This window comes from Thunnus albacares, chromosome 9 (assembly GCF_914725855.1).
Source record: "Thunnus albacares chromosome 9, fThuAlb1.1, whole genome shotgun sequence".
Lineage (NCBI taxonomy): Eukaryota > Metazoa > Chordata > Actinopteri > Scombriformes > Scombridae > Thunnus > Thunnus albacares.
This window is the reverse complement of record NC_058114.1, coordinates 375,001-402,500: the sequence shown is the minus strand read 5'-3', so window position 1 is coordinate 402,500 and position 27,500 is coordinate 375,001. Positions and strand designations below refer to the sequence as shown.

Sequence of the window (27,500 nt, the reverse complement as noted above, 5' to 3'; positions counted from 1 at the left end):
TTTCTGTGCGTTTTCATGCGTTTCTGTGCATTTTTGTGCGTTTCTGTGTGTTTCCTGTGCGTTTTTGTGCAATTTAGTGCATTTCTGTGTGTTTTCTGTGCGTTTTTGTGCATTTCTGAGTGGTTTCTGTGTGTTTCCTGTGCGTTTTCTATGCGCTTTTGTGCGTTTTCTGTGCGTTTCTGTGTTTTCTGTGCGTTTTCTGTGCGTTTTTGTGCGTTTATGTTTTTTTGTGTGTTTCTGTGCATTTTTGTGTGTTTTCTGTGCGTTTTTGAGCGTTTCTGTATGTTTCTCTGTGTGTTTCTCTGCGTTTTTGTGTGTTTTCATGTTTTTTTGTGTTTTCTGTGTGTTTTTTGTGTGTTTCTGTGCGTTTCTGTGCATTTTTGTGTTTTCTGTGCGTTCTTGTGCGCTTTTGTGCGGTTTCTGTGTGTTTTCGTGTTTTTTTATGTGTTACTGTGTGTTTTTGTGTGTTTTCGTGTTTTTGTGTGTTTTCTGTGTTTTCTGTGCGTTTTTGTGTGTTTCTGTGTTTTCTGTGCGTTTTTGTGTGTTTCTGTGTGTTTTCTGTGCGTTTCTGTGCATTTCTGTGCGTTTCTGTGTGTTTCTATGTGTTTTCTGTGCGTTTCTGTGTGTTTTCTGTGTGTTTCTGTGCGTTTCTGTGTGTTTTCTGTGTGTTTCTGTGCGTTTCTGTGCGTTTCTGTGTGTTTTTGTGCGTTTTCTGTGTGTTTTCTGTGTGTTTCTGTGCGTTTTTGTGCATTTCTGTGCGTTTCTGTGTTTTCTGTGTGTTTCTGTGCGTTTTTGTGCGTTTCTGTGTTTTCTGTGTGTTTCTATGTGTTTTCTGTGCGTTTCTATGTGTTTTCTGTGCGTTTCTGTGTGTTTTCTGTGCGTTTTTGTGCGTTTCTGTGTTTTCTGTGTGTTTCTGTGCATTTTTGTGCATTTTCTGTGTGTTTCTGTGTGTTTTCTGTGTGTTTTCTGTGCGTTTTTGTGCTTTTCTGTGTGTTTTCTGTGTGTTTCTGTGCGTTTCTGTGTGTTTTCTGTGTGTTTCTGTGCGTTTCTGTGTGTTTTTGTGCGTTTTCTGTGTGTTTTCTGTGTGTTTCTGTGCGTTTTTGTGCATTTCTGTGCGTTTCTGTGTTTTCTGTGTGTTTCTGTGCGTTTTTGTGCGTTTCTGTGTTTTCTGTGTGTTTCTATGTGTTTTCTGTGCGTTTCTATGTGTTTTCTGTGCGTTTCTGTGTGTTTTCTGTGCGTTTTTGTGCGTTTCTGTGTTTTCTGTGTGTTTCTGTGCATTTTTGTGCATTTTCTGTGTGTTTCTGTGTGTTTTCTGTGTGTTTTCTGTGCGTTTTTGTGCTTTTCTGTGTGTTTCTGTGTGTTTCTGTGTGGTTTCTGTGCGTTTTTGTGCGTTTCTGTGTGTTTTCTGTGCGTTTCTGTGTGTTTTCTGTGTGTTTCTGTGCGTTTTCGTGTGTTTTTGTGCGTTTCTGTGTGTTTTCTGTGCGTTTCTGTGTGTTTTCGTGTGTTTTTGTGCGTTTCTGTGTGTTTTCTGTGCGTTTCTGTGTTTTCTGTGTGTTTCTGTGCGTTTTCGTGTGTTTTTGTGCGTTTCTGTGTGTTTTCTGTGCGTTTCTGTGTGTTTTCGTGTGTTTCTGTGTGTTTCTGTGCGTTTTTGTGCATTTCTGTGCGTTTCTGTGTTTTCTGTGTGTTTCTGTGCGTTTTTGTGCGTTTCTGTGTTTTCTGTGTGTTTCTATGTGTTTTCTGTGCGTTTCTATGTGTTTTCTGTGCGTTTCTGTGTGTTTTCTGTGCGTTTTTGTGCGTTTCTGTGTTTTCTGTGTTTCTGTGCATTTTTGTGCATTTTCTGTGTGTTTCTGTGTGTTTTCTGTGCGTTTTTGTGCTTTTCTGTGTGTTTCTGTGTGTTTCTGTGTGTTTTCTGTGTGTTTCTGTGCGTTTTTGTGCGTTTCTGTGTGTTTTCTGTGCGTTTCTGTGTGTTTTCTGTGTGTTTCTGTGCGTTTTCGTGTGTTTTTGTGCGTTTCTGTGTGTTTTCTGTGCGTTTCTGTGTGTTTTCGTGTGTTTTTGTGCGTTTCTATGTGTTTTCTGTGCGTTTCTGTGTTTTCTGTGTGTTTCTGTGCGTTTTCGTGTGTTTTTGTGCGTTTCTGTGTGTTTTCTGTGCGTTTCTGTGTGTTTTCGTGTGTTTCTGTGTGTTTCTGTGCGTTTTTGTGCATTTCTGTGCGTTTCTGTGTTTTCTGTGTGTTTCTGTGCGTTTTTGTGCGTTTCTGTGTTTTCTGTGTGTTTCTATGTGTTTTCTGTGCGTTTCTATGTGTTTTCTGTGCGTTTCTGTGTGTTTTCTGTGCGTTTTTGTGCGTTTCTGTGTTTTCTGTGTGTTTCTGTGCATTTTTGTGCATTTTCTGTGTGTTTCTGTGTGTTTTCTGTGTGTTTTCTGTGCGTTTTTGTGCTTTTCTGTGTGTTTCTGTGTGTTTTCTGTGTGTTTCTGTGCGTTTCTGTGTGTTTTCTGTGCGTTTCTGTGTGTTTTCTGTGTGTTTCTGTGCGTTTTCGTGTGTTTTTGTGCGTTTCTGTGTGTTTTCTGTGCGTTTCTGTGTGTTTTCGTGTGTTTTTGTGCGTTTCTGTGTGTTTTCGTGTGTTTCTGTGCGTTTCTGTGTGTTTTCTGTGTGTTTCTGTGTGTTTCTGTGTGACTCACAGTCCGACCAGCGGCAGGTTGGAGGCTTTGGGGTCCGACTCCAGCAGCAGGAGGAGCTTCCTGGTCTGATCCATGGTCAGAAACCTGCAGACAACGAACAACAGTTCAAACAGGCTCCAGCTGCAGAATCCTGACCCGCGGTCGGGAGGAACGTGTCGCGGTCGTCTCACCCTCTCTGGCGGTTGGCGGCGTGCGGCCGACTCACGCTGGTCAGACTCCTCACCAGAGCGGTGGGGATGATGGGAACGGCGCGGACCGGCTGGACGTCCACGCCGGCGGCCGGACAGACGGCCGACCACCTGAGAGTGAACGCCGCCGCGTCTGACTGCTGCGAGCAGGACACACGACCTCTGACCTTTAACAGCTGAGACAGATCCAGAGCCTGTCGGCCGCTGACGTGCTGCTGCAACACCTGAGAGACGGTTTACTGTCAGACACACCAGGACACGTAACACGTAACACGGCTGCTTCATCTGTTAGTGGCCAGACTTTCACACTAACGTTCCTCACAGCTTCATTCACACATCATCATAATAATAATAACGATGATGATGATGAAGAATAATCAAGCTAGGAGCATAACGTGGTTGTTGGAGGGTTTTTAGGGGAAAGTTTTTATATAAGAATCTCTTTCAAAGTGTTTCATAGTTTATTTAACTTACTGTAAAAAACATTTTATAACTAACATTAGAGCTGGATGATTATATATATATATATATATATATATATATATATATATATATATCAATATTATATTGATATCATGATAATAATAATAATAATATCATAACATGGTTTAAGTGTCTTTCTCTGGTTTTAAAGCTGCATCATTTAGTCCTTACATCCACATTACTGATGATTATTGATCAAAAGTCTCACTGTGTAAATATTATATATATTATATCGTGTGTGTGGAAGCCTACAAAGAATATTTAAATGAAATTTAGGACTTTAAACACCTTCTCAGACTTTCTTTGATACTCTACAAACATGAGAAGAGTTCACTAACAGAACGTCAGCCGTTGTGTCGTTCAGGACAAAAACAAACATATTTTGGAACAGCTGAGAAAAATCAGCTGTTGGTGACATAAATTAGGTGTTGCCATGACAACAGAGAGAAGTGGACCTCACGGCTACAGAGCATACATCAGTACTTTTAAAGTAAAAGTTCCTCTTTAAATTTGGTTGTATGTGAATCATTTGAAGGACCAGCAGCTCTTTGTGACAACATGTTTTACTCTCAGCATCAGAAACTCGTCTCCATGTGGACTCTCTGAAACGCTGACAGATGGTTCAGGTAGAGCGAGCTGGTCTCCGTCCATCTAGAAACCAGTAACAGTATTAACCAGTAACCGGGAGACAGCCGCTACCTTGAAGCACTGATGGAGCTCAGCCTCTGATTGGACGACAGCGTCTGACGTCGTCTCCGTCTGTGTGGAGAACAAACAGGGAACCAGGACGTCTCCGGGCAGCAGGGCAGAGGGAACCCTGCCCGAGGCTCCGGGCTGGTCCCGACCCGGATCAAACCGGTCCAGAGTCACTGTGACCCCCTCCTCATCTGGACCACAGAGGACAGAGACAGACAGACAGAGACAGACAGAGACAGACAGAGAGGTGATGTCTTTACTGTGCATTTATTTAGTGGACAGACTGGATTCAGGTTATAACTAAGAGGCTGCAGTTTATCAGTGTTTTGCTTTAAAATCTGTTTGTTCTGTTTTAATAAATAAAGTTTAAAAAGTAAGACGAAAGTGTTCTAAACTGTCTCTGCAGTTAAAATGAGACTTAAATCTGTAATAAAGATATTTTCAGTCTGTGTGGACGGTGACCTCTGACCTGCGTCCACTGACACTGATCCCAGGAAGAAGCACTGAAGGCGGGGCTTGTTGCTGTGGCGGGCGTGACGCTGCGCCAGACGCAGAGTTTTCTCCAGCAGCAGCAACCGCGGCTTCCTGCACACACACACACACACACACACACACACACACAGACACACACACACACACAGAGACACACACACACACGCACACACACACACACACACACACACAGACACACACACACACACAGACACACACACACACACACAGACACACACACACACACACACAGACACACACACACAGAGACACACAGACACACACACACACAGACACACACACGCATAGACACACACACACAGAGACACACACACACACACAGAGAGACACACACACAAACACACACAGAGACACCTGATTAATATCAAATAATGCATGATTCTTTTTTTTTTTTTTTTTTTTTTTTAATCGAGATTATATATTTATTTATTTTTGATGAAGGTGAGAGTCGTGAGAGCAGAATATGTCAGAAACGTGGATCAGTGTTTCCTAAAGTCGGAGCTGAAAACATCTAGTTTTGTCCTTTGAAACGTAGACAGCGTTCACCGTACAGTCATGTGATACACGGAGGACGTCAGCGCGGACGTGTCCTCACGGTCGGCGGGCGGCGTGACGCAGCAGGTGAGTGTTTACCTGTGAGAGCAGAGCTGGAGGCGGAGCTTCTCTCCTGCAGGGCTGCCGTCCCACAGAGCTGATCTGGACTTTGGGAAACTCAGCGGAGAGAAAGAGTTTCTGCACAAAACAACAGACGATGTTAACATGAAGCAGCTTCCTTCAGTTTGATCTCCTAAACTTTGTTTGGGTCACTGCTGGCAAAAATTATAATAATTTATTTGCTTCACTTCATCGTTAACTTAAAAGGAGAAATTCACAATTTTCCAAATGTGTCATTAAACCAACAGTCAGTGTGTTTCTTGCTGTAATCATTCCTCCTGTTCATACTGACCATTAGAAGATCCCTTCATAATGACCTTACAATGGAAGTGATGGAGGACAAAATCCACAGTCTGAAGCTAATATGAAGCTTCAGCGTCCAAATGAGTCAAATCCAGTAGATATCTTTCAACGTTACAGTCTTTTTAGTGTCAAAGTTCCTCTTTTTGTTACTATACTTCCACCTGCAGCTCAACAGGGAAACACTGTCCGAGGAAACACAAAGAGGGAATTTGATGCTAAAAAGACTGTAAATGTGTCAGATATCCACTTGATATGACTAACTCAGACTGCTGAAGCTGAATAGAAGCTTCACACAGACTTTAAATGACTGTGTGGACACACTGTGGATTTTATCCTCCATCACTTCCATTGAAAGAACATTTGAAGGATCTTTTAATATCCAGTAAGAACAGGAGGAATGATTACAGACACCTGACTGCTGCTTTAACACACTGGGAACAATTTGTTTTATAATTTGTACCAAATTACCCCACCCTTTATGTAAAATGTCCTAAAATTAGTTGTTAAATACTTTAAATTACTCAAAATTCCAGATAATCAGTATAACATTAGGGGACTTGTAAAATAACGTATCACCGTTACATCACACACATATAACAATAACTCACCTTCCTCGCACATTCTCGGGAGTCAAAACCTCTTCAAAGACTCCCGCCGGCAGAGCCTGGAGCTTCACCGGGCAGCTCATCCCTGCTTTGGCCGACAAAGCGCCGCTGTGCTCGGTCACTTTCTCTGGAAACACCCGCTGACGTCAGTTAGCCACGTTAGCTTCCAGTTGGGGCCGCATCAGCCTCGTCAGTTAGCTTCGTTAGCTTCGTTAGCTTCACAAACAGAACAGAGGTCGACTCTCCCGCGCTGTAATTGAACGGTTGATAAAGCCGCAAACGTCCAGAAGCGACTTTATTCTCTGTGAAACTCTAATGAAGAAAGTCCGAGCGCAGAATACAACAAGTTGTCCACAGTTTGGTTATGGCGCTGTTTCCAGACCTCACTGGCGGGGCAACTCTATCAGCCAATAGGAAGCCGAGCCGCAGCGACTCTGACCAATAGCGTGGCACTTCGTTCCCAACTTGTTTGTCTCCAGCTTGTTGCTGTTTGCGGCTGAAAGGCTCCAAAACACGTCACCGCCCCCTGCAGGCCGCAGAGGACACGCCGAACCCGAACCCGAACCCGAACCCGTTCAAAACAGCACATCGATGTTTTTATTTCATCAGGACTGGACATTATATACATTACATTATATATACACACACATACACACACACACACACACATACACATACATATATGTATGTGTATGTGTGTGTGTGTGTGTATGTGTGTGTAAATGTGTGTGTGTGTGTGTAAATGTGTGTGTGTGTGTATGTGTGTGTGTATGTGTGTGTGTGTGTGTGTGTATGTTTGTGTGTATGTGTGTGTGTGTGTGTGTGTGTATGTGTGTGTGTGTGTGTGTGTGTGTGTGTGTATGTGTGTGTAAATGTGTGTGTGTGTGTGAAAATATGTGTGTGTGTGTGTGTGTGTGTGTGTGTGTGTGTGTGTGTGTATGTTTGTGTGTATGTGTGTGTGTGTGTGTGTGTGTGTGTGTGTGTGTGTGTGTGTGTATGTGTGTGTGTGTGTGTGTGTGTGTGTGTGTGTGTGTGTGTGTGTGTGTGTGTGAATTATTCATGTGTGATCATCTTCCAACACAAAGTAATTTCCTGAAAAGCAGCAGCTTGTTATTATTCATCAGTGTGTAACTGGACACTGAGACCAGCAGGCAGTCGGACACACAGAGCAGCGTATTGCACCTCAACACCCGCAGGTTCAATCCCCAACAGCCTGAAACAGCCTGAAACAGTCTGAAACAGCCTGACACAGCCTGAAACTATGAAACAGCCTGAAACAACCTGAAACTATGAAACAGCCTGAAACAACCTGAAACAACCTGAAACAACCTGAAACAACCTGAAACAACCTGAAACAGCCTGAAACAGTCTGAAACAACCTGAAACAACCTGAAACAACCTGAAACAGCCTGAAACAACCTGAAACAACCTGAAACAGCCTGAAACAGTCTGAAACAGCCTGAAACAACCTGAAACAACCTGAAACAACCTGAAACAGCCTGAAACAACCTGAAACAACCTGAAACAGCCTGAAACAGTCTGAAACAGCCTGAAACAACCTGAAACTATGAAACAACCTGAAACAACCTGAAACAACCTGAAACAGTCTGAAACAACCTGAAACAGTCTGAAACAACCTGAAACAGCCTGAAACAACCTGAAACAACCTGAAACTATGAAACAGCCTGAAACAACCTGAAACAACCTGAAACAGCCTGAAACAACCTGAAACAGCCTGAAACAACCTGAAACAGCCTGAAACAAACTGAAACAGCCTGAAACAAACTGAAACAGCCTGAAACAACCTGAAACAACCTGAAACAACCTGAAACAGCCTGAAACAAACTGAAACAGCCTGAAACAACCTGAAACAGCCTGAAACAAACTGAAACAGCCTGAAACAACCTGAAACTATGAAACAGCCTGAAACAACCTGAAACTATGAAACAGCCTGAAACAGCCTGAAACAGCCTGCAACAGCCTGAAACAGCCTGCAACAGCCTGAAACAACCTGAAACTATGAAACAGCCTGAAACAGCCTGCAACAGCCTGAAACAACCTGAAACTATGAAACAGCCTGAAACAGCCTGAAACAGCCTGAAACAGCCTGAAACAACCTGAAACAACCTGAAACAACCTGAAACTATGAAACAGCCTGAAACAACCTGAAACTATGAAACAGCCTGAAACAGCCTGCAACAGCCTGAAACAACCTGAAACTATGAAACAGCCTGAAACAGCCTGCAACAGCCTGAAACAGCCTGAAACAACCTGAAACAACCTGAAACAACCTGAAACAACCTGAAACAGCCTGAAACTATGAAACAGTCTGAAACAGCCTGAAACAGCCTGAAACTATGAAACAGTCTGAAACAGCCTGAAACAGCCTGAAACAGTCTGAAACAGCCTGAAACAACCTGAAACAGTCTGAAACAGCCTGAAACTATGAATCATTCTCTAGACGTCACAGAGAGACTTTAAAGGATCACATACTTCTACTTTTCACTTATAGTACATCCTGCAGCTGCAGGCTGGTACCAGTCTCTCCTGCTGGTACCAGTTAGCAGTCTAGCAGCCAGATGAAGAGCAGTGAGAGGAAATCTTCAGGTCATTAAATGAGAGGAACGGTTTAAGTTCAGTGATATTTCTTATCCAGAAAAAGCAACCTGTCACAACACTGTTAATGAGTTTGTCAAATTTCAGAGCTGGATCGAAAGTGACACCAAGATCTCTGTGATGGTCCTGAAGGTTGGAGGCCTGGATGTGATCAGTTAAACCTGCAGCGCAGTTGGAGGGACCACATAAGACAGTTTTAATTAAGAATTAACTAATCATTTTGAATTAAACTGATTTTTTGTATGGAAAACCCATATCAGAAACACATTATTATTCAAACAGAGTGATTTAATGTATCTGTGAACATGTGTGACTCGACATGTGAACTCGTGATTGTTTCGGCGGGACAACGCCCACTCGCGCACATTTACATGTGTCGGTTTTTCACCGCAGAGTGGTCCGTCCTCCTCATAGAAGATCTAGGATCGCTGGACTCTCAGGTCTTTGTTGTTGCGCTCTCGGTCCAACCAGCCAATCAACGCCCGTCTCCTCTCTGGAACGCCTACAACGTTTGCCAACCGTCCAATCAGGGAGCTCGCCCGCCGGACGCCATTTTGTCGGGTTATACCCGCGGCGGTTGGCCGCTGGAAGCTGTTGCTCTGTAGTTCCGTGTTGTGCAATGGACGGGTGAGTTCTCCACCGTCTGCTCCCTGATTACACTCACTTTCTGTCTGTTTTACCCGCATTTCAGAGCAATAACTTGAATATGTGACTGAATGCCGTTTTTCCCGCCAGTAGCCGGTGTTCTTGTTGTTCGCTTCGCTGTCGGTAAAGTTGTGTTTGCGGCGGTAGCAGGAAGCTAAGCTAGCCGAGTTAGCTGCAGCCTCGGAACGGGCCAACTGCTCCCGAACTCCGCTAACACAACCCGCGGCTCTCCGAGGCCTCGCTGACCCGCGAAAACACGTTTTAAACTAAAGTAGGGATTTAAAAGCTTTTACCTGTAGATCTGAACTCTGGAATAAGTTACCGGACGAATCTCCGGGCAGCCTGGTTAACTTCCAGCGCAGCTTCCCGGTGTCTCCGGTGTCTCCGGTCCGCCGCGGCGCCTTCAGAGTCCGACACTTTAAAAGTTTAGACTCATTAAAATTAAAAACCTTCATGTGAGCCGTGTTGAAGAAGGATCCCAGCTGGTCAGGTTTAAAGTGTGAGAGCCATGTTGGTTTGTGAAAATGACGGATGTAGTTGTGACGCCCTCTGAACTCACTGCGGCTCAGATGCTGCTAAACTGTCATTTACACTGAAAACAACATTAATGTTCTTGTTTGGCTGTTTTTGCCTTATAGGAAGCTGATAAAGTGAAAGTTTTTATTCTAATTAGTGCAGCTTCATGTGTGCTGGACTGAGTGATTGTTATTTACTGGTTCTTAGTGTGACAGTAATGTTCCAGTAAATGTGGTTTTGTGGATGAGACAGTTTTTAAATGACGGTGTTTGAAATGGAGTTCAGCTGTGTTTGCACGAGAGCCAACGGAAGTAACTGGTGCTCAGATGTCTGAGGGTTCAGGCCTTCACAGAGTTTTAATGTGATATAATGTTTTGAAGGTGTCAGACCGGCTGATCTGATCAAAGTTGAAGCTGTTGAGGAGGAACCGACGTGTGGATTTAATATGGATTACATTATTATTGGTGGATTAGTAGTTGTAGACAGACAGTCAGCATGTTTAGTTTCAACAGCTGCCGTCTCTCTCTGAACACATTTTATTGTTAAAATGCGGATGATCATAACGATCCTGCGAGCTGCAGCCGGAGTTCCTGTCCTGAATACTTTTGCTTCTTGTGCTTCGTCAGGACTCATTCGTGCCCTGAGGGGTCTTCCTCCATCTGGTTTACAGTCAGCTTCAGCCTGACCGGCCGGTTTTTCATTTACTTTAACCATCACTTCAGTGTCTGAAAGCATTCATTCAAACACTCCCATGTACGTAGCTGCTGCTCTGTTTCTACTCTGTGAGACTTTATTTCACTCTGATTCCTTTAAAGTTGGTGTGTTTTGGTGTGAATCTGTTAGTTAGTTCCCTTCAGAGAAACTCTGACTACGTGATAAAATCAACCTACGTTTCTTTAGATTCCTCCGTCACATTAAAACATCCCAACAGGTCGTTCTGCTCTACTGAGCATGTGCAGAGGACAGACGAGCAGCCGCACAAAACCAGGGAAGAGGAAGCAGTTTACTGTTTCCGTTTCCGCGGCAACTTCCTGACATTTAGTTTGTTTCAGCAACAGTTTGAGCAGAGAAAGGTGGTCGATAACTGAAGCTGTCAGACCAGATTATTATTAGTGTCGTGTTTCTTCTTCTTCTAATGAAACACGGCGCCGCTGCCGCCGTCTGTTCAGTCAGCGATACGACGGCGTTTCCTCAAACACGCTCCGACACCGAGCTGACGTTCCCACATTTACACTCCGGAGGACGTTTTGGAAAAGTTGGTTTTAGTCTGGACGGAGGCCGAAACAGAAGAAGAAGAAGCAGCGTTTCCGTGTTTAGCGGCTCAGCGTCGATGATGACGATGAAGATAAAAACTGTTGGAACAGAAACGTCGGCGGTGCAGACAAACTCCAGACGATATATCCAACATCTCTGTGACATCATCAGTTTTATACCTTATTGATGAAGACCTGATCGATCACGTGTAGAATCACGTTTTCAATAAAACATTTCTATGAACGTTCTGAACGCAGCTCTTCTTCTTCTTCTTCTTCTTCTTCTTCTTCTTCTTCTGGGTAAATGACAGCAGATTGTTTCTGTGTGTGAACGTCAACGTCACAGATTAAACGTTTTACTGTAGAACTTATGGAGCCGTTTTTAAATATTGATGAGTGATTGATAGAGCTGGATCAATAAGTCACCCGGCTGATATGATCTTGTGCAGTATTGAACTCGTCCTGCTTGTTGTTTGTTGACTGTTTATGATCTGATACTGTATCAATACTCATAAACAGTCTAACAGTAATCAATAAAAGGTGATCACAGATAATCTGCCCACTATTTATTGATTATTATTGATCATTTAGTGACTCCGAATGTCTCCGAGGCTTTGAGTTTAAAACAGAAACAGGAAGTGGCGGCATTTGGTCGACCAATGGTGTAACTTCATCACTCAGCGACTCATCCAGTCAGACTTTATATTAAAGGTTCATTTAAAACCAGTAAAACCAGTAAATCATCACATCTGACAGTCTGGAGCATCAAGTTTTCATCTGTCAAATAAAGATGCAACAAAATAATCTTGGAGATAAAATGATGTGATTTTAACTCGTTAGAAGTAAAACAGACGACGTCGTCAAACGTCTCTGACACAAAAACCTTCAGAGACTCCAGAAGATATAAATATAGTCATAAATGTAACAGCTGATCTGGTCTCAACAGAAACCAGACTGAATAAATCATCTGCATGAAGCTGCTGGTCAGAACCAGACGTGAACATCAGCTGGTCCAGTTTGTGTTCCTGGTGTTTCAGACTGGTGTTGTACTGGTTTTGTGTGATATGACGTCATATATATCGTGTGATGATAGAAAAACATGTTTTGTTTATTTTGTTAGCACATTCTGACGGTAATGTTGTTGTTGTTGTTTGTTTGGAGTCTGTCCGTCTTTTGTGCGTTACATAAACTAATTACTCTTCCTGGTGTTTAACATGTGAAGGTTTTATTGCACCAACAGTAGTGAGTGTAGTTAACGGCTGGTCTGCTGCTTCTCCTCTGCTGCGCTGTGCAGCTCAAACACCGAGAACAACACACAGACTGTTTATTTATGTTGTTGATGTTGTTCCAGCTCAGCGTCTCTGCTGATGTCATCACAGTGACGTGACGTCATCGACTGTTCCAGCTGCTGCAGTCATTAAATCCACATTTCTGATGATTGTTGATCAAGAATCATTGTGTAAATATGTTAATAGTCGTCCTGCACTACTGCACTACTGCACTACTGCACTACTGTCACCATGTTGACCAGCAGGACGGCACGTTGGGATTTCATCTTTATCTGATCAATACTCTCACCAGTAACACTAATGTTCACCACAGCAAAGTCACTATAAACTCAGTAATATCTCTTCTCTACATGTTGATGATCGTTGATCAGCTGGTTGGATAAAAAACTCTTATTGGCTTTTTACTCAACTACTGAACTTCAGAAGTACTTCACCGATACTTCACTATTAAACTAGCTAACTGTATATAAAGTAGTGTAAACTAGCTAACTGTATATAAAGTAGTGTAAACTAGCTAACTGTATATAAAGTAGTGTAAACTAGCTAACTGTATATAAAGTAGTGTAAACTAGCTAACTGTATATAAAGTAGTGTAAACTAGCTCCACCTCCAGCAGCTACAACAGTAACATGCTGCTCTAACACTGATGCTTCACTATTAATAATCTAATGATGTCATATATAATAATATATCAGTCAGAGGGACCAAACCACTACTTTTACTGCAATACTTTAACTACATCAAGCTCATAATACTTATGTACTTTTACTGCAATACTTTAACTACATCAAGCTCATAATACTTATGTACTTTTACTGCAATACTTTAACTACATCAAGCTCATAATACTTATGTACTTTTACTGCAATACTTTAACTACATCAAGCTCATAATACTTATGTACTTTTACTGCAATACTTTAACTACATCAAGCTCATAATACTTATGTACTTTTACTGCAATACTTTAACTACATCAAGCTCATAATACTTATGTACTTTTACTGCAATACTTTAACTACATCAAGCTCATAATACTTATGTACTTTTACTGCAATACTTTAACTACATCAAGCTCATAATACTTATGTACTTGTACTAGTAACGGAGTATTTTTACGTGGCTGTGTTGGTAGTTTTACTGCAGTAAAGGGTCTGAGTACTTCTTCCTCCATCGCTGCTGTTGATTGGAGCAGAGCAGCAGCAGCATCAGTGTGACGTTCAGTCCATCATTGATTTGCTGCAACCAACAATTATTTTCCTGATCGATTGATCTGCAGATTATTGTTTGATTAATTGATCGTTGTTTCCTCTTCAGTTCAGTTCCTGCACTAACAACCGAGCATGTCGCCTTCTTCATATTTGATAGAAGCTTCTTCTTCTTCTTCTTCTTCCTGTTTACTGTGTTCTCGCTCCCGCCTCAGACACATCCGACCAATGAGAGGAGAGAACGTTCTCACCTGGCTCTAGTGATGCATGAAAAGTTTAAAACTGGTCCATTGATTGAGAGCAGAACTAACACACCAGACGTCTCCCACAGATGAACACTATCACTGAACACTAACACTGAACACTATACATCAACCAGTCAGCAACCAGGCTGAACACGTTTCACTACAATCCTCCATAAAACCTCGTTAACAAACACAAACCGCTCACAGCACGGAGTCTTCCTCAGTTTACCATCCGCAGTCAGCTGACCGTCCGCAGTCAGCTGACCATCCGCAGTCAGCTGACCATCCGCAGTCAGCTGACCACCCAGTAAAGTGGCGGGTGGACAGACTGGAACTGGAGAGGCGTGGCCTATATGTTCTGTTTGTTTCTTTAATTTCAGAATAAAATAGATTTATTCCACTTTTCTACAGTAGATTTGTGAAAAATGATGTTAAAGTTTTGATCAGGGGGCCAAACGTGTTCACTGCAGAGCCGGATTTGGTCCGCGGGCCGCTGTTTGCCCACCGCTGGTTTACGAGACTGTCGTGACTCAAGATGGCTAATTTAGCAGCTAGCAGTTAGCATCTACGTTGTATCTACGTACACATCATGCAGCTCTAACTGAAGCCTTTACAAGTAACCACAGACACCAGGAAGCACCATACTGATATCTGATATGCAGATATTTCCAACTCATTGTTGCAGATACTGATATATGAACATATTATTACCAGCTGGCTGAGGAGACTATTATACATGCAAGCATAGATTGTACTAAATATGATCAATAAAGACAATATATGAAGGAAGAACTGAGGAAGACTGGAGTTCAGGAGCTCAGCATTAAAACTTTAATGAACCTGCCAAGTGGGAGCAGCAGCAGAGTTTTCATTGAGTTTATTAGACAGACAGGATTAATGTGCAGGATTTAATCTCTGGTCCACACTCCGGACCAGAAGGTGGCGCTAATGCACCTAATACGCTGGTTGACAACCGCCGTTATAAACCAAGAAGAAGAAGTTTTTCTTTTTCCAAACGGAGTGGTACATCCTGTCAGCCGAGGTGTTTCCTATCTGTGCAGCCAAACGTAGCAGCTCCGTCCACCATCGGCAGGAAGCAGTCGGGCGGCGGCGGCGGCGGCGGCGGAGGAGAAGGCGACATATCGGCTGCTCATAATCAGCAGAAATGGCCGATGCTGATATTTCATTTTAGAGCTTTTATCAGCCGATACCGATGACGTGCAGATAATATTGTGTATCCTTAACAGACACACAACACGAATGTTACCCCCCCCGCCTCCCGTCCCCCCCCGCCCCGCCAGGCCAAACCAGTCAACCCCGGGGAAACACTGATTGTTATTATTATTAATTGAATAATCTTGTTAGTAATTGTTTACATTAAAAGAGATCTTCTATCAGCTGTTCTGAGCTTCCTGAACGCTTTTGGACACAACGAGACGTTTGAAGACGTTTCTTTGTCGTTCTTCACTAACGTTTGTCTGAGGTTTTCTGGACGTTAGGAAGCGTTACTGCTCCTCTCTGCTGGGTTTCTCTGGGCTTCATCCTGCCACACAGCATCTCTTTAACCTCATTATTTTAATTTAAATAATTTAGTTTCTCTCCCTGCTGCTTCTAACACGGCTGTCTTTTCTTCACAGCAGTGTCCACCAAGATTTAACAGTTGGTACTAAGGTAGGCACCTCTGCTTTCCCTCCTTCCTCCTCCTCCTCCTCCTCCTCCTCCTCTTCTGGCTTGTTGGTTTGTTTGCTGCTGCTGTGAACGTCACTGAGGAACTTTGCTTTTCATTTGCATCTCGCAGGACGGAGGCGCTGCCATCTGGGAACAATTCAAAGGTTTTGGTGTAATTAGTGTCGGGGTCTGCGGCCGCTCGGTTCTCTGGCAGGAAGCTCCAACAGTCGTTTGCTCTTTAGTCACATTCCACAGCGACTCTGAGGGTAATCAGATTAGTCAACAAAAAACACTTATTACGGTGTTAAAGGACCAAACTGCTGCTGATCGAGTCCACATCAGAATCAACTCCCAGTGAGTTAAACTGGGGATCCGCCAGTGCTCCCAGTTCCTCCTACTTTAAACATTAAAGTGTTAAAATGACAGGACAGGGCCACTGCTGTGGAAGGGAACAGACTGTTTGGTGTTTTTAAGAGTTCATTATAATTATAATTAAATGTATTGATCGTTAGGTGGTCCGAGGGGCCCTTAACCCCAGCTGCCCCAGTGGAGCTGCCCAGTGGCAGCTGGTCAGACTGGTTGTACTGGGCAGCTTCAGGTGTGAATGTGTATCTGTGATGCAGAAAATGATGCAGATGAGTTAAATCCGACCAGTCTGGTGTGTGTACTGGTGTGTGTACTGGTGTGTGTACTGGTGTGTGTATGTTTAATGAAGGTAAACAGTAGAACTGATCGATTAATCAATAATAGATTGAGGTTGAAGGTGACGGCAGTAAACGTCTTATTTCATCTGACCAACAGACCAAAACTCTGAAGCTGCAACTGATGATTATTTTCACCAAACCATCAAATATTTGGCAAAAAAAGACTTGATGAATCATTTATCAGAGTAGTTGCTGGTTTTTATATTGATCAACTCATGGATGAACTGACCAATCGTTGCTGCTGTACGGTGACGACGTGTCAGAAACTCTTTCTGGTTCTCAGACGTCATATTTCCACCAAATACCAGCGACTCCGTTTGCGCTGCTTCATATACATACATTATCCCAGCAGAGGTGGTCTCAGGTCTGTTTCCACATACAGCAGGTCTAGACCCAAGTCTTTAATCTACAGAGACCCGACATTCCTCCATCAGCAGCAGGAAAAACTCCTTTAACAGGAAGAAACCTCCAGCAGAACCGACTCTAGGTGGACGCCGTCTGCCTCCACCGGCTGGGTTGAGACAGAAAGAAAGAGGGAGATACAGAGAAGCATCATGGGAAGTCCCCCGGCAGTCTAGGCCTATAGCAGCATCACTAAAGGCTGATCCAGAGAGGAGTCCTTTGTCTGATGTCTCTGTGCTATGATGCCTCTAAATCCTGACTGAAAATCCTCAAATAAACTATTGTTATGTAGAAAGTCACATAACTGATTAGAGACTGCTTTCTCAAGGATCTTAGAGAGAAATGGAAGGTTAGATATAGGTCTATAATTGGCTAAAACACCTGAATCAAGAGTAGGCTTCTTAAGAAGAGGTTTAATTACAGCTACTTTAAAGGACTGTGGTACATAGCCTGTTACTAAAGACAGATCGATCATATCTAGTAAAGAAGTGCTCACTAAGGGTAAGACTTCCTGAAGCAGCCTAGTTGGGGTCTAAGAGACAGGTTGATGGTTTAGCTGAACAAATCATTGTTAGTTCAGGAAGGTCGACTGGAGACAAACAGTTTAAACATATGTCAGGTTTATCAGCTGTTTCTAAGGTGTTTGTGGATAAATCGGTGCCTGTTGAGGGCAGGAAGTGGTTAATTAATCATTAAAGAAGCTCATGAAGTCGTCACTACTGACAGCTGTAGGAATACATGATCAATACATGATCAATACATGATCAATGACTCTCTGTCAAAGTGCTGAAAAGGAACCTGGAGCTGTTTTTAAATGAGAGATTAATTAGTGCTAGAAATTAATTGGCAAATAAGAGTTTTAGTCACATGTTCAATTCAGTTTTCTTTATAAAGTGATCTGAGGACTGTTTCACCACTAAAGAGCAGCTGACAGTAAACTGACTGACAGTATAACAGACAGGTTTTACTATTTTCTGACATTTTATAGACAAGATGATGAAAATAATGGTTCGTTACAGCTCCAGTTAAAACTATCAGTCATCTTATTAAAATAAGAGTTGAGCAACATGATCAGCTGATCAGCTGCTGCTTCACACCTGGAGGCAGGAGGTAATAATTAACATCCACGTGCTCCGTCTGAAATGAGCCTGATGTTTATTTTTGCTCCTCAGTTATGTGAGAAATATCTCTTCATTTATTTAAATATGGAGACTCAGTGCAGCTCTTTCATGAAGGTAACAGGATTAAAGAAGAAGACAGAACAGATGATGCTCAGCTAACAACAGCTAGTCAGGAGGTTCAGAGGAGACACTCGGTCCTCTGTTGTCTCTGCTAGCTGCTACAATCTGGATCATAATGATTTTAGTGGCAGCATGAAGGATGAAAAGTAGATTTACTGGGACCAGTACGTGGAGTCTAGTGGAGCCTAGTGGCGTCTAGCGGAACAGACTCAGCAGAGATGGAATTTAATATTCATCAGTACGTTTAGATCACCGAAGAATCACCTGAAGATCAGAATCCTGTTAGTTTTTCACCACAGTGGAAGAAGCAGCGAAGCTGCAGTTTACTGATGCTGATGTCTAGCAGCCGCGTGTCCGGAGAACGCTGAGGGAACGCTGAGATAACGCTGAGAGAACGCTGAGATAACGCTGAGAGAACGCTGAGGGAATGATGAAAGAACGTTGAGGGAACACTGACAGAACGTTGAGGGAACGTTGAGAGGACGCTGAGAGAACGCTGAGGGAACGATGAAAGAACGTTGAGAGAACGCTGAGAGAACACAGAGAGAGCGTTGAGGGAACGCTGAGAGAACGTTGAGGGAACGTTGAGAGAACGCTGAGAGAACACAGAGAGAACGTTGAGGGAATGATGAAAGAACGTTGAGGGAACACTGACAGAACGTTTAGGGAACACTGACAGAACGTTGAGGGAACGTTGAGAGGACGCTGAGAGAACACAGAGAGAACGTTGAGGGAACACTGACAGAACGTTTAGGGAACACTGACAGAACGTTGAGGGAGCGTTGAGGGAATGATGAAAGAACGTTGAGGGAACACTGACAGAACGTTTAGGGAACACTGACAGAACGTTGAGGGAACGTTGAGAGGACGCTGAGAGAACACAGAGAGAACGTTGAGGGAACACTGACAGAACGTTTAGAGAACGCTGAGGGAACGATGAAAGAACGTTGAGGGAACACTGAGAGAGCGTTTAGAGAACGCTGAGGGAACGATGAAAGAACGTTGAGGGAACGTTGAGAGAACGCTGAGAGAACACAGAGAGAACGTTGAGGGAACGCTGAGAGAACGCTGAGAGAACAGAGAGAACGTTGAGGGAATGATGAAAGAACGTTGAGGGAACACTGAGAGAACGTTGAGGGAACGCGGAGAGAACGTTGAGGGAACGCTGAGAGAACGTTGAGGGAACGCTGACAAAACACCAAGAGAACGTTGAGAGGAGAACGAGAGAACACCGAGAGAACGTTGAGAGAACGTTGAGGGAACGCTGAGAGAACGTTGAGGGAATGCTGAGAGAACGCTGACAGAACACCGAGAGAACGCTGAGAGAACGCTGACAGAACACCGAGAGAACGCTGAGAGAACGCTGACAGAACACCGAGAGAACGCTGAGAGAACGCTGACAGAAAGAGAGAACGTTGAGAGAACGCTGAGAGAATGCAGGTTCTCCAGTGTATCACGTGGCGTCCTGCGTCGCCGCTGTATTACCGTATATCACACAGTAGATGTGCACATGAGACTGCTGTAACAGTGGGACACAGTTGGCCGTTAATGTGATGACTTTCTAAGAGTTGACATGTGATGGTGATATGATGGTGATGTGATGGTGATGTGATGGTGATGTGATGGTGATATGATGGTGATATGATGGTGATGTGATGGTGATATGATGGTGATATGATGGTGATATGGAGACGGATGTTGACGCGCTGTCTTGTGTCTGTGAAGCTGCAGATTCATTCGTTCATCCTGCAGCTGCTCAATGAAAACGTTGGAAACGGGTTTTATAGACTGATGTGATGTGAGTCTCTGAGCTGCAGGTTGATATTTGTGTGTTTTTATTTGAGTATTTTTACTTCAGTAAATGTTTTAAATTCTTCCTCTGGTCTTCTACAGTTCAGGTTTTTCGTGCGTCACTGCAGGTTTTTACAAAAAGATGTGAAAGTATGAAGAGAAACTGCAGCAGTGTGAACGTGTGTGTGGCGTCGCCTGTTTTCCCAGCAGCCTTTGCTCACATTCCTCAGCTCTCTCCTCAGTAATCATGTTCGGTATGCGTCCGGCAGCCGAGCGCTGACCGCGGCCGCTCTCCTGCTGCCGCTGCTGCTTTTAGGACCAAAACCAGAATCTGAGCCAAAACCACATGAAGGCCGGAGAGCCGAGATCTGAGAGCAGGAAGTGACAGGGAGCAATGGCTGCTGGGAGGAGGAGGGGGGAGGAGGGGGAGTCCTCTGATGATCAGCTCTCCTGTTTCCTCCTCTGGCCTCAGGCGAGTCATCTGAAACCAAACTGAAGCTCAGAGCGGCTCTGCTAAAGGAGCAGTTCACTGTTTCACCCCGCTGGTTCCTGTCTGGACAAGTCTGCAACTCTAACGTCAGAAACTCACAGCAGGATCTAAAAACAGTTATGTTCATTATTGATTCATCTTTCCATTGTTTCTATAAAATGTTCCAACACGACGTCTTCAGTTCAGAACCAAACATTCTGTTTACTGTTTAAGACAAAGAAAAACAGATTCTCACGTTTGAGAGGTTGAAACTAACAATCAATCAGTTGTGTTCTATCGATGAAGTGATCAATACTGCAGCTCTGAACGTGCAGTGAGCTGGGAGCTAAACACTGAGTGAACAGCAGGGCTGCAACTAAAGCTTATTGTCATTATTGATTATTATCTGTTGATCATTTCCTCATCACAACACGCTACAGCACCAGGTGATGTCATTAAATGTCGTTTTATCCGACTAACAGTTCAGAGTTCAGTTTATCAACATTAAGAAACAAAAAACATCAAATGTAAACATACAAACATGTAAACATGCAGACATGTAAACATACAAACATGTAAACATGCAGACAAACATGTAAACATAAAGACAAACATGTAAACATACAAACATGTAAACATGCAGACAAATATGTAAACATAAAGACAAACATGTAAACATACAGACAAACATGTAAACATACAAACATGTAAACATACAAACATGTAAACATGCAGACAAACATGTAAACATACAAACGTAAACATACAGACAAACATGTAAACATAAAGACAAATATGTTAACATAAAGACATGTAAACATACAGACAAACATGTAAACATACAAACATGTAAACATGCCGACAAATATGTAAACATACAGACAAACATGTAAACATACAGACAAACATGTAAACATACAGACAAACATGTAAACATGCAGACAAATATATAAACATGCAGACAAATATGTAAACATAAAGACAAATATGTAAACATACAGACAAACATGTAAACATGCAGACAAATATATAAACATGCAGACAAATATGTAAACATAAAGACAAATATGTAAACATACAGACAAACATGTAAACATACAGACAAACATGTAAACATGCAGACAAATATATAAACATGCAGACAAACATGTAAACATAAAGACAAACATGTAAACATAATGACAAACATGTAAACATAAAGACAAACATGTAAACATGCAGACAAATATGTAAACATAAAGACAAATATGTAAACATAAAGACATGTAAACATAAAGACAAATATGTAAACATGCAGACAAACATGTAAACATGTAAACATAAAGACATGTAAACAAAGACAAACATGTAAACATACAGACAAACATGTAAACATGTAAACATACAAACATGCAAACATACAAACATGTAAACATAAAGACAAATATGTAAACATAAAGACATGTAAACATACAAACATGTAAACATACAAACATGCAAACATACAAACATGCAAACATGTAAACATAAAGACAAATATGTAAACATACAAACATGTAAACATACAAACATGTAAACATAAAGACAAATATGTAAACATAAAGACATGTAAACATACAAACATGTAAACATGCAGACAAATATGTAAACATAAAGACAAATATGTAAACAAAGACAAATATGTAAACATACAAACATGTAAACATGCAGACAAACATGTAAACATAAAGACAAACATGTAAACATACAAACATGTAAACATACAAACGTAAACATGCAGACAAATATGTAAACATACAAACATGTAAACATACAAACATGTAAACATACAAACATGTAAACAAATGTGTAAACATACAAATATGTAAATATACAAACATGTAAACAGACAAACATGTAAACATAAAGACAAACATGTAAACATAAAGACAAACATGTAAACATAAAGACAAACATGTAAACATAAAGACAAACATGTAAACATAAAGACAAACATGTAAACAGAAAGACAAACAATTCCACGTACATGCAGAATAAAGTTTCCAGTAATAAGTGATTGATTAGTCTGTTTATTTGTGAACTGTAAATAGAAAGTGAGGCACTAGTGCACATAGTGTTATAAGACATGTATTAAGTGTTTATTAATGCTGAATATGAGGGCTTGAAGTATAAAGTAGAATATGCTGAAACTCCTGAGCAGCAGGAGTCTTAAACACCTGCTGACAGGAAGTGATGAGTAGTAATGATGAAGAAACGACTTCATCACAGCGAAGAGAAGAAGAACCTGCACATCCTCAATAATCATGTTTGTCTGTTGATCTGCAGAGCTGAGAGTGTCTGTACTGAACCAGCAGTCAGCAGCTATCAGACACAGCTAACAGACATGAATACAGACGCAGGACAGATACAGATACAGACACAGATACATAACGATATAGACACAGTACAGACACAGATACAATACAGACAGATACAGTACAGACACAGATACAGAAACACAGATACAGTACAGACAGATACATACAGATACGGTACAGACAGTACAGAGACAGATACAGACACAAATACAGTACAGACAGATACGGACAGATACACAGACAGATACAGTACAGACACAGATACAGTTCAGACAGATACATACAGATACAGACACAGATACAGTACAGACAGATACATACATATACAGTACAGACAGATACATACATATACAGTACAGACAGATACATACAGACACAGTACAGACAGATACATACATATACAGTACAGACAGATACATACATATACAGTACAGACAGATACATACATATACAGTACAGACAGATACATACATATACAGTACAGATAGATACATACAGATACAGTACATACAGATACAGTACAGATAGATACAGACAGATACATACAGATACAGTACAGACAGATACAGTACAGACAGATACAGACATAGATACAGTACATACAGACACAGTACAGATAGATACAGACAGATACAGTACAGATACAGTACATACAGATACACAGATACAGACAGACGGAGCTGGAGAGGCAGAGAGCAGCACTCAGGTTTCTGCTTCATTATTCATGTGAGGATCAGTAAGAAGATCTGAGCTGCTTTGTTGAGGACCAACAGCATCAGGTTCCACCTGCACAAACATGATCTGACTGTCTCCTCTGAGACCACACTCACACTAATACACTAATAATAATAATGATAAATACATTTATAGCAACATAACCATAAGAAAATGTATAACAATAAATAAATGAATAACGACCAGTGGTGGAGACGCGTCGGTCTTCATTTCTGATTTGTTTTCTATGAACTCATATTTCAGGAAGAAGCTTCCTGTTTCTGATCTGCTGCTGTCTAACGTTCACTTTATTAGGAACACCTGTACAACCCAAAGCACTCCACCATCAACTCTACTTTCACAAAGCTTAGAAAACATTTTTGTTGACGTTGTTAGGAAGGTGATAATTGTATTTTTTGTTAATTATTTATTATATTATGTTTATTATTGAGGGTGTTGTGCTGTTGTGCTGGAAAACCATAACAAAGATTCCCGAAACATCCAAAATGGATGTGAAACGGCTGTAAAGCTGCAAAGCTCATGAGTAGTCTTTGTCTCATAATGCGTCCATGATGTCATGATGTCATCGTGTCATGTGACTGAAGTGTCAGACTGTCTGAGTCTCTGACTGTCTGTTGAATGAAGTGAAGCTCAGCCTGTTTATCTACATCTGCTGTTCATTGAGCCCCACAGAACAGGAAGTAGAGTCAGCCGGCTGCCTGCTGGGGGGTCGGTGTGTGTGTGTGTGTGTGTGTGTGTGTGTGTGTGTGTGTGTGTGTGTGTGTGTGTGTGGGTGTGTGTGTGTGTGTGTGTGTGTGTGTGAGAGTGGGAGGGGGGGGGGGGTGTCGATGGTTTTAACACATCTCATCCGTCTGTGGAAGTTTTATGTTCTTACTTTTTTCTGACATTTTATTGACAAAACAGTGAATCTGTTATTGAGAAATTAATCAGCAGGTTAATCAATAATGAAAATAAGTCAGCAGCCCTCGCTGACAGTAAAATGTGTTTTTAGTGACACTTAGTAGCAGCATTTGGGAAATAACTTCACCGTTTCCTGTTAGTATTTAAGTTATATTTCACAGAAATGTGATTCCAGCCTCAGAAATATGAAGATTTTCTGCTTTATTTTGTCTTATAAGATATTAACTTTAATATCTATCGACAGTATTTAGCAGATTCATCGATAATCATAATAATCACTAGTTGCTGCTGTGTTTCAGTCTGAGCTGCACAGGATTCATGTTTTATTGTTTTTAAAAGTATTTCAGAGTAAACTGAGGTGAAGAAACTCATTTCCCTTCAGTTGTTGGCTTAATAAGATGCAGTTTTATTTCTTTATTTCTCTGCAAATAAACTATAATTTGTAAAAGTGTGTCAGTCAGTGGAGGTAAATCTGTCGTTGTGTTTGTTTCAGAGAGGATCTGACGAGCTTTTCTCCAGCGTCTCCAACGGCCCGTATATCATGAGCACCACAGGTCAGTCCATATGAAACACGTTTATCATTCAGTGTGAAACTTCCTGAGAATATCATTATCTCTGATGTCATTACCAGTAAACTCCATGAGAACATTTTTAACAGCTGATTCACAGGACTTTTAATGGAGACTATTTGACTAAATGTCAACAAATATGGATCCACATACACATGACCAGCAGATAATGATTAACTCAGACACTGATCCAGTCCACATGGAGCTGTAGTTGTAATAAACTGATGTGATATTTGGTTTTGATGGTCATCAGTTATCAGTGTGAGATTCAGACGCCGCTGTATGTGATGAAGAGCCAGTTTTGGCTTGAAACGTGGCGTTTCTGAATTAGTTAAAGAAAAGTATGTTTACAAGGGAGCATCGTTTTCTCCGTGGTGAAGCGGTCCTCATGATGCTGCTGCTGTTTCCTCTGTAGCCAATGGCAACGACAGCAAGAAGTTCAAAGGTGACATAAGAGGTCCCGGGGCGCCGTCCAGAGTCATCCACATCCGCAAGCTTCCCAACGACGTCACCGAGACCGAGGTCATCAGCCTCGGCCTGCCCTTCGGAGACGCCACCAACCTGCTGATGCTCAAAGCCAAGAACCAGGTGACTGCACACACACCTGTATGACATCACATAGTGGAAGCTGGTAACACGTGTTGGTGTACAGGACTGTCCTCAATCCAGAGACGATGAAGAAGATGAAACACGTTCTGTTTGTGCTGTAAAACTGTCCCGTCCTCTCATGTCGTCCTGCTCTGAACTGTATCCCGTGTCCGTCATGCTGTCCTCTCAGGCCTTCTTAGAGATGAACTCGGAGGAAGCAGCTCAGAACATGGTGGGTTATTACTCCACAGTGATGCCCTTCATCAGGAACCACCCTGTTTACGTTCAGTTCTCCAACCACAAGGAGCTGAAGACCGACAACTCCCCAAACCAGGAGGTAACTCCTCACTGTTACTGTTAGCTTTGCTAGCCACTGTTAGCATGTGTTAGCATGTCTTTAAAAACAGATGAAGACTTTCTTGTTAGTGCAAACAGCTCACCGATTCCAGATTCTTTGAATAAGCTGTTTGTCCTCTCACTCCCCCGATCAGAGGGCCCAGGCGGCTCTTCGGGCCCTCAGTGTGTCCCATGTAGACCCGGCTGCAGCGGCTCCAAGTACAGTGCTACGAGTGGTGGTGGAGAACCTGGTCTACCCCGTTAACCTGGACGACCTCTGCCAGGTAACAGTGAGCTTTAGACGGAGCCAAGCTAACTAAGCTAAACACATTCCAACATGATTCATGTACGATATCGTGAGACTGGAAATAACGTGGATAAGATCTGAACATTAATCAATAGTTAGTTTGTGTTTAGAAGAGTGAGATTATTCTGAACTGATCATTCTTGTTTGTGGAAGAATGTCTAGGACTCTTTTTGGTTTTCTTTTTTGTGATGAACATTTTTTACCATTTACACAGATTCAGGTCTTTAATTACAAAACCTGATAATAATCTGAGCGGTGTGTCTTTGTTCTGGAGTTACTTTTTCTAACATCGGGGTTCCATCACTGTTTCTTTTGCTTCTTTGTACGGTTTTATTCATGGATCGTTTGTGGGTGGACGTGGGACAAACCAATCATGTTACTAGTCAGGAGAAAACCGTCTCACTTTCAAATAAACCTGACTCTAATAGTCTGATCCATTAAACTCTGATGCCGTCTTGTCTTCAGATCTTCTCGAGGTTCGGCACTGTGCTGAGGATCATAGTCTTCACCAAGAACAGTCAGTTCCAGGCTCTGCTGCAATACCGCGACGGTGCGTCCGCACAGGCAGCTAAACTGGTGAGTATCGCCCCCTGCTGGTCACACCGCCAACAGAAAAACACTTCAACGTTAGAGAACACGACTGTAGAATGTTGTAATTATAAAGAGTAGAGAGCTGTTTCCTGTCATTAATAACTAGTACTGATGGATGTTTCAGTCTCTGGATGGACAGAACATCTATAACGGCTGCTGCACTCTGAGGATCAGCTTCTCCAAACTCACCAGCCTCAACGTTAAGTACAACAACGAAAAGAGCCGCGACTTCACCAGACCAGACCTGCCCAGCGGAGACAGCCAGCCCGTCATGGAGCACCCGGCCATGGCTACAGCCTTCAGTAAGACCCTCGTAACCAGAGAAACACTAGTAGCACAACCGCCGCGACCTCAGAATACAACCGTAACACCACCCCCACCTCAGAATACAACCGTAACACCACCGCGACCTCAGAATACAACCGTAACACCACCTCCACCTCAGAATACAACCGTAACACCACCGCAACCTCAGAATACAACCGTAACACCACCTCCACCTCAGAATACAACCGTAACACCACCTCCACCTCAGAATACAACCGTAACACCACCGCAACCTCAGAATACAACCGTAACGCCACCGTAACCTCAGAATACAACCGTAACGCCACCGTAACCTCAGAATACAACCATAACACCACCGTAACCTCAGAATACAACCGTAACACCACCTCCACCTCAGAATATTGCAACATATTTTATGTGTTTATCGTTTCATCTCATTTATTTTATCGGTTGAATTCAGGATGTTACAGCGTAAAATGTTGTCTGTCAACATTTAAAGCTGTGAAATGAAATGAAAGTTTCCTGCAGCGTCTCGTCCTCCTGCTGCTGATTGATTATCAGCTGATAGATCCAACATCAGACATTTAAACAGGCTTCCCGCCCTTTTTTCCACATCCAAAACAAGACTGAAACTAAATAAAAAGTGGTCTTTGAAAACAAAAATGATGACTTAACAATAAAAACAATG

General features: G+C 42.3%; 2 protein-coding genes across 8 annotated transcripts in view; one reads left to right on the top strand and one right to left on the bottom strand.

The window, feature by feature from the left end:
• Positions 1–6,666, bottom strand: part of stil (STIL centriolar assembly protein) — a 16,916-nt gene extending 10,250 nt beyond the window's left edge. For both annotated transcript variants that reach the window (XM_044361986.1, XM_044361987.1), the window contains exons 1-6: positions 6,120–6,666; positions 5,188–5,286; positions 4,511–4,626; positions 4,045–4,232; positions 2,845–3,086; positions 2,675–2,758 (exon numbers count right to left, since the gene is read on the bottom strand). In XM_044361986.1, coding sequence (XP_044217921.1) covers positions 2,675–2,758; positions 2,845–3,086; positions 4,045–4,232; positions 4,511–4,626; positions 5,188–5,286; positions 6,120–6,199 — 809 coding nt within the window. In that variant the 5' untranslated portion in view covers positions 6,200–6,666. The remainder of the gene's footprint in view (positions 1–2,674; positions 2,759–2,844; positions 3,087–4,044; positions 4,233–4,510; positions 4,627–5,187; positions 5,287–6,119) is intronic.
• Positions 6,667–9,290: 2,624 nt separating this feature from the next.
• Positions 9,291–27,500, top strand: part of ptbp1b (polypyrimidine tract binding protein 1b) — a 31,375-nt gene continuing 13,165 nt past the window's right edge. For 2 of the 6 annotated variants that reach the window (XM_044360937.1, XM_044360935.1), the window contains exons 1-10: positions 9,337–9,359; positions 15,525–15,558; positions 15,686–15,821; positions 20,166–20,299; positions 24,627–24,687; positions 25,118–25,290; positions 25,481–25,627; positions 25,782–25,910; positions 26,399–26,509; positions 26,649–26,826. In XM_044360937.1, the coding sequence (XP_044216872.1) occupies positions 9,352–9,359; positions 15,525–15,558; positions 15,686–15,821; positions 20,166–20,299; positions 24,627–24,687; positions 25,118–25,290; positions 25,481–25,627; positions 25,782–25,910; positions 26,399–26,509; positions 26,649–26,826 (1,111 nt within the window). In that variant the 5' untranslated portion in view covers positions 9,337–9,351. Of the gene's footprint in view, positions 9,360–15,524; positions 15,559–15,685; positions 15,822–20,165; positions 20,300–24,626; positions 24,688–25,117; positions 25,291–25,480; positions 25,628–25,781; positions 25,911–26,398; positions 26,510–26,648; positions 26,827–27,500 lie in introns of those variants that run through there. The other 4 variants (XM_044360936.1, XM_044360938.1, XM_044360939.1 and 1 more) reach the window with 4 other exon arrangements.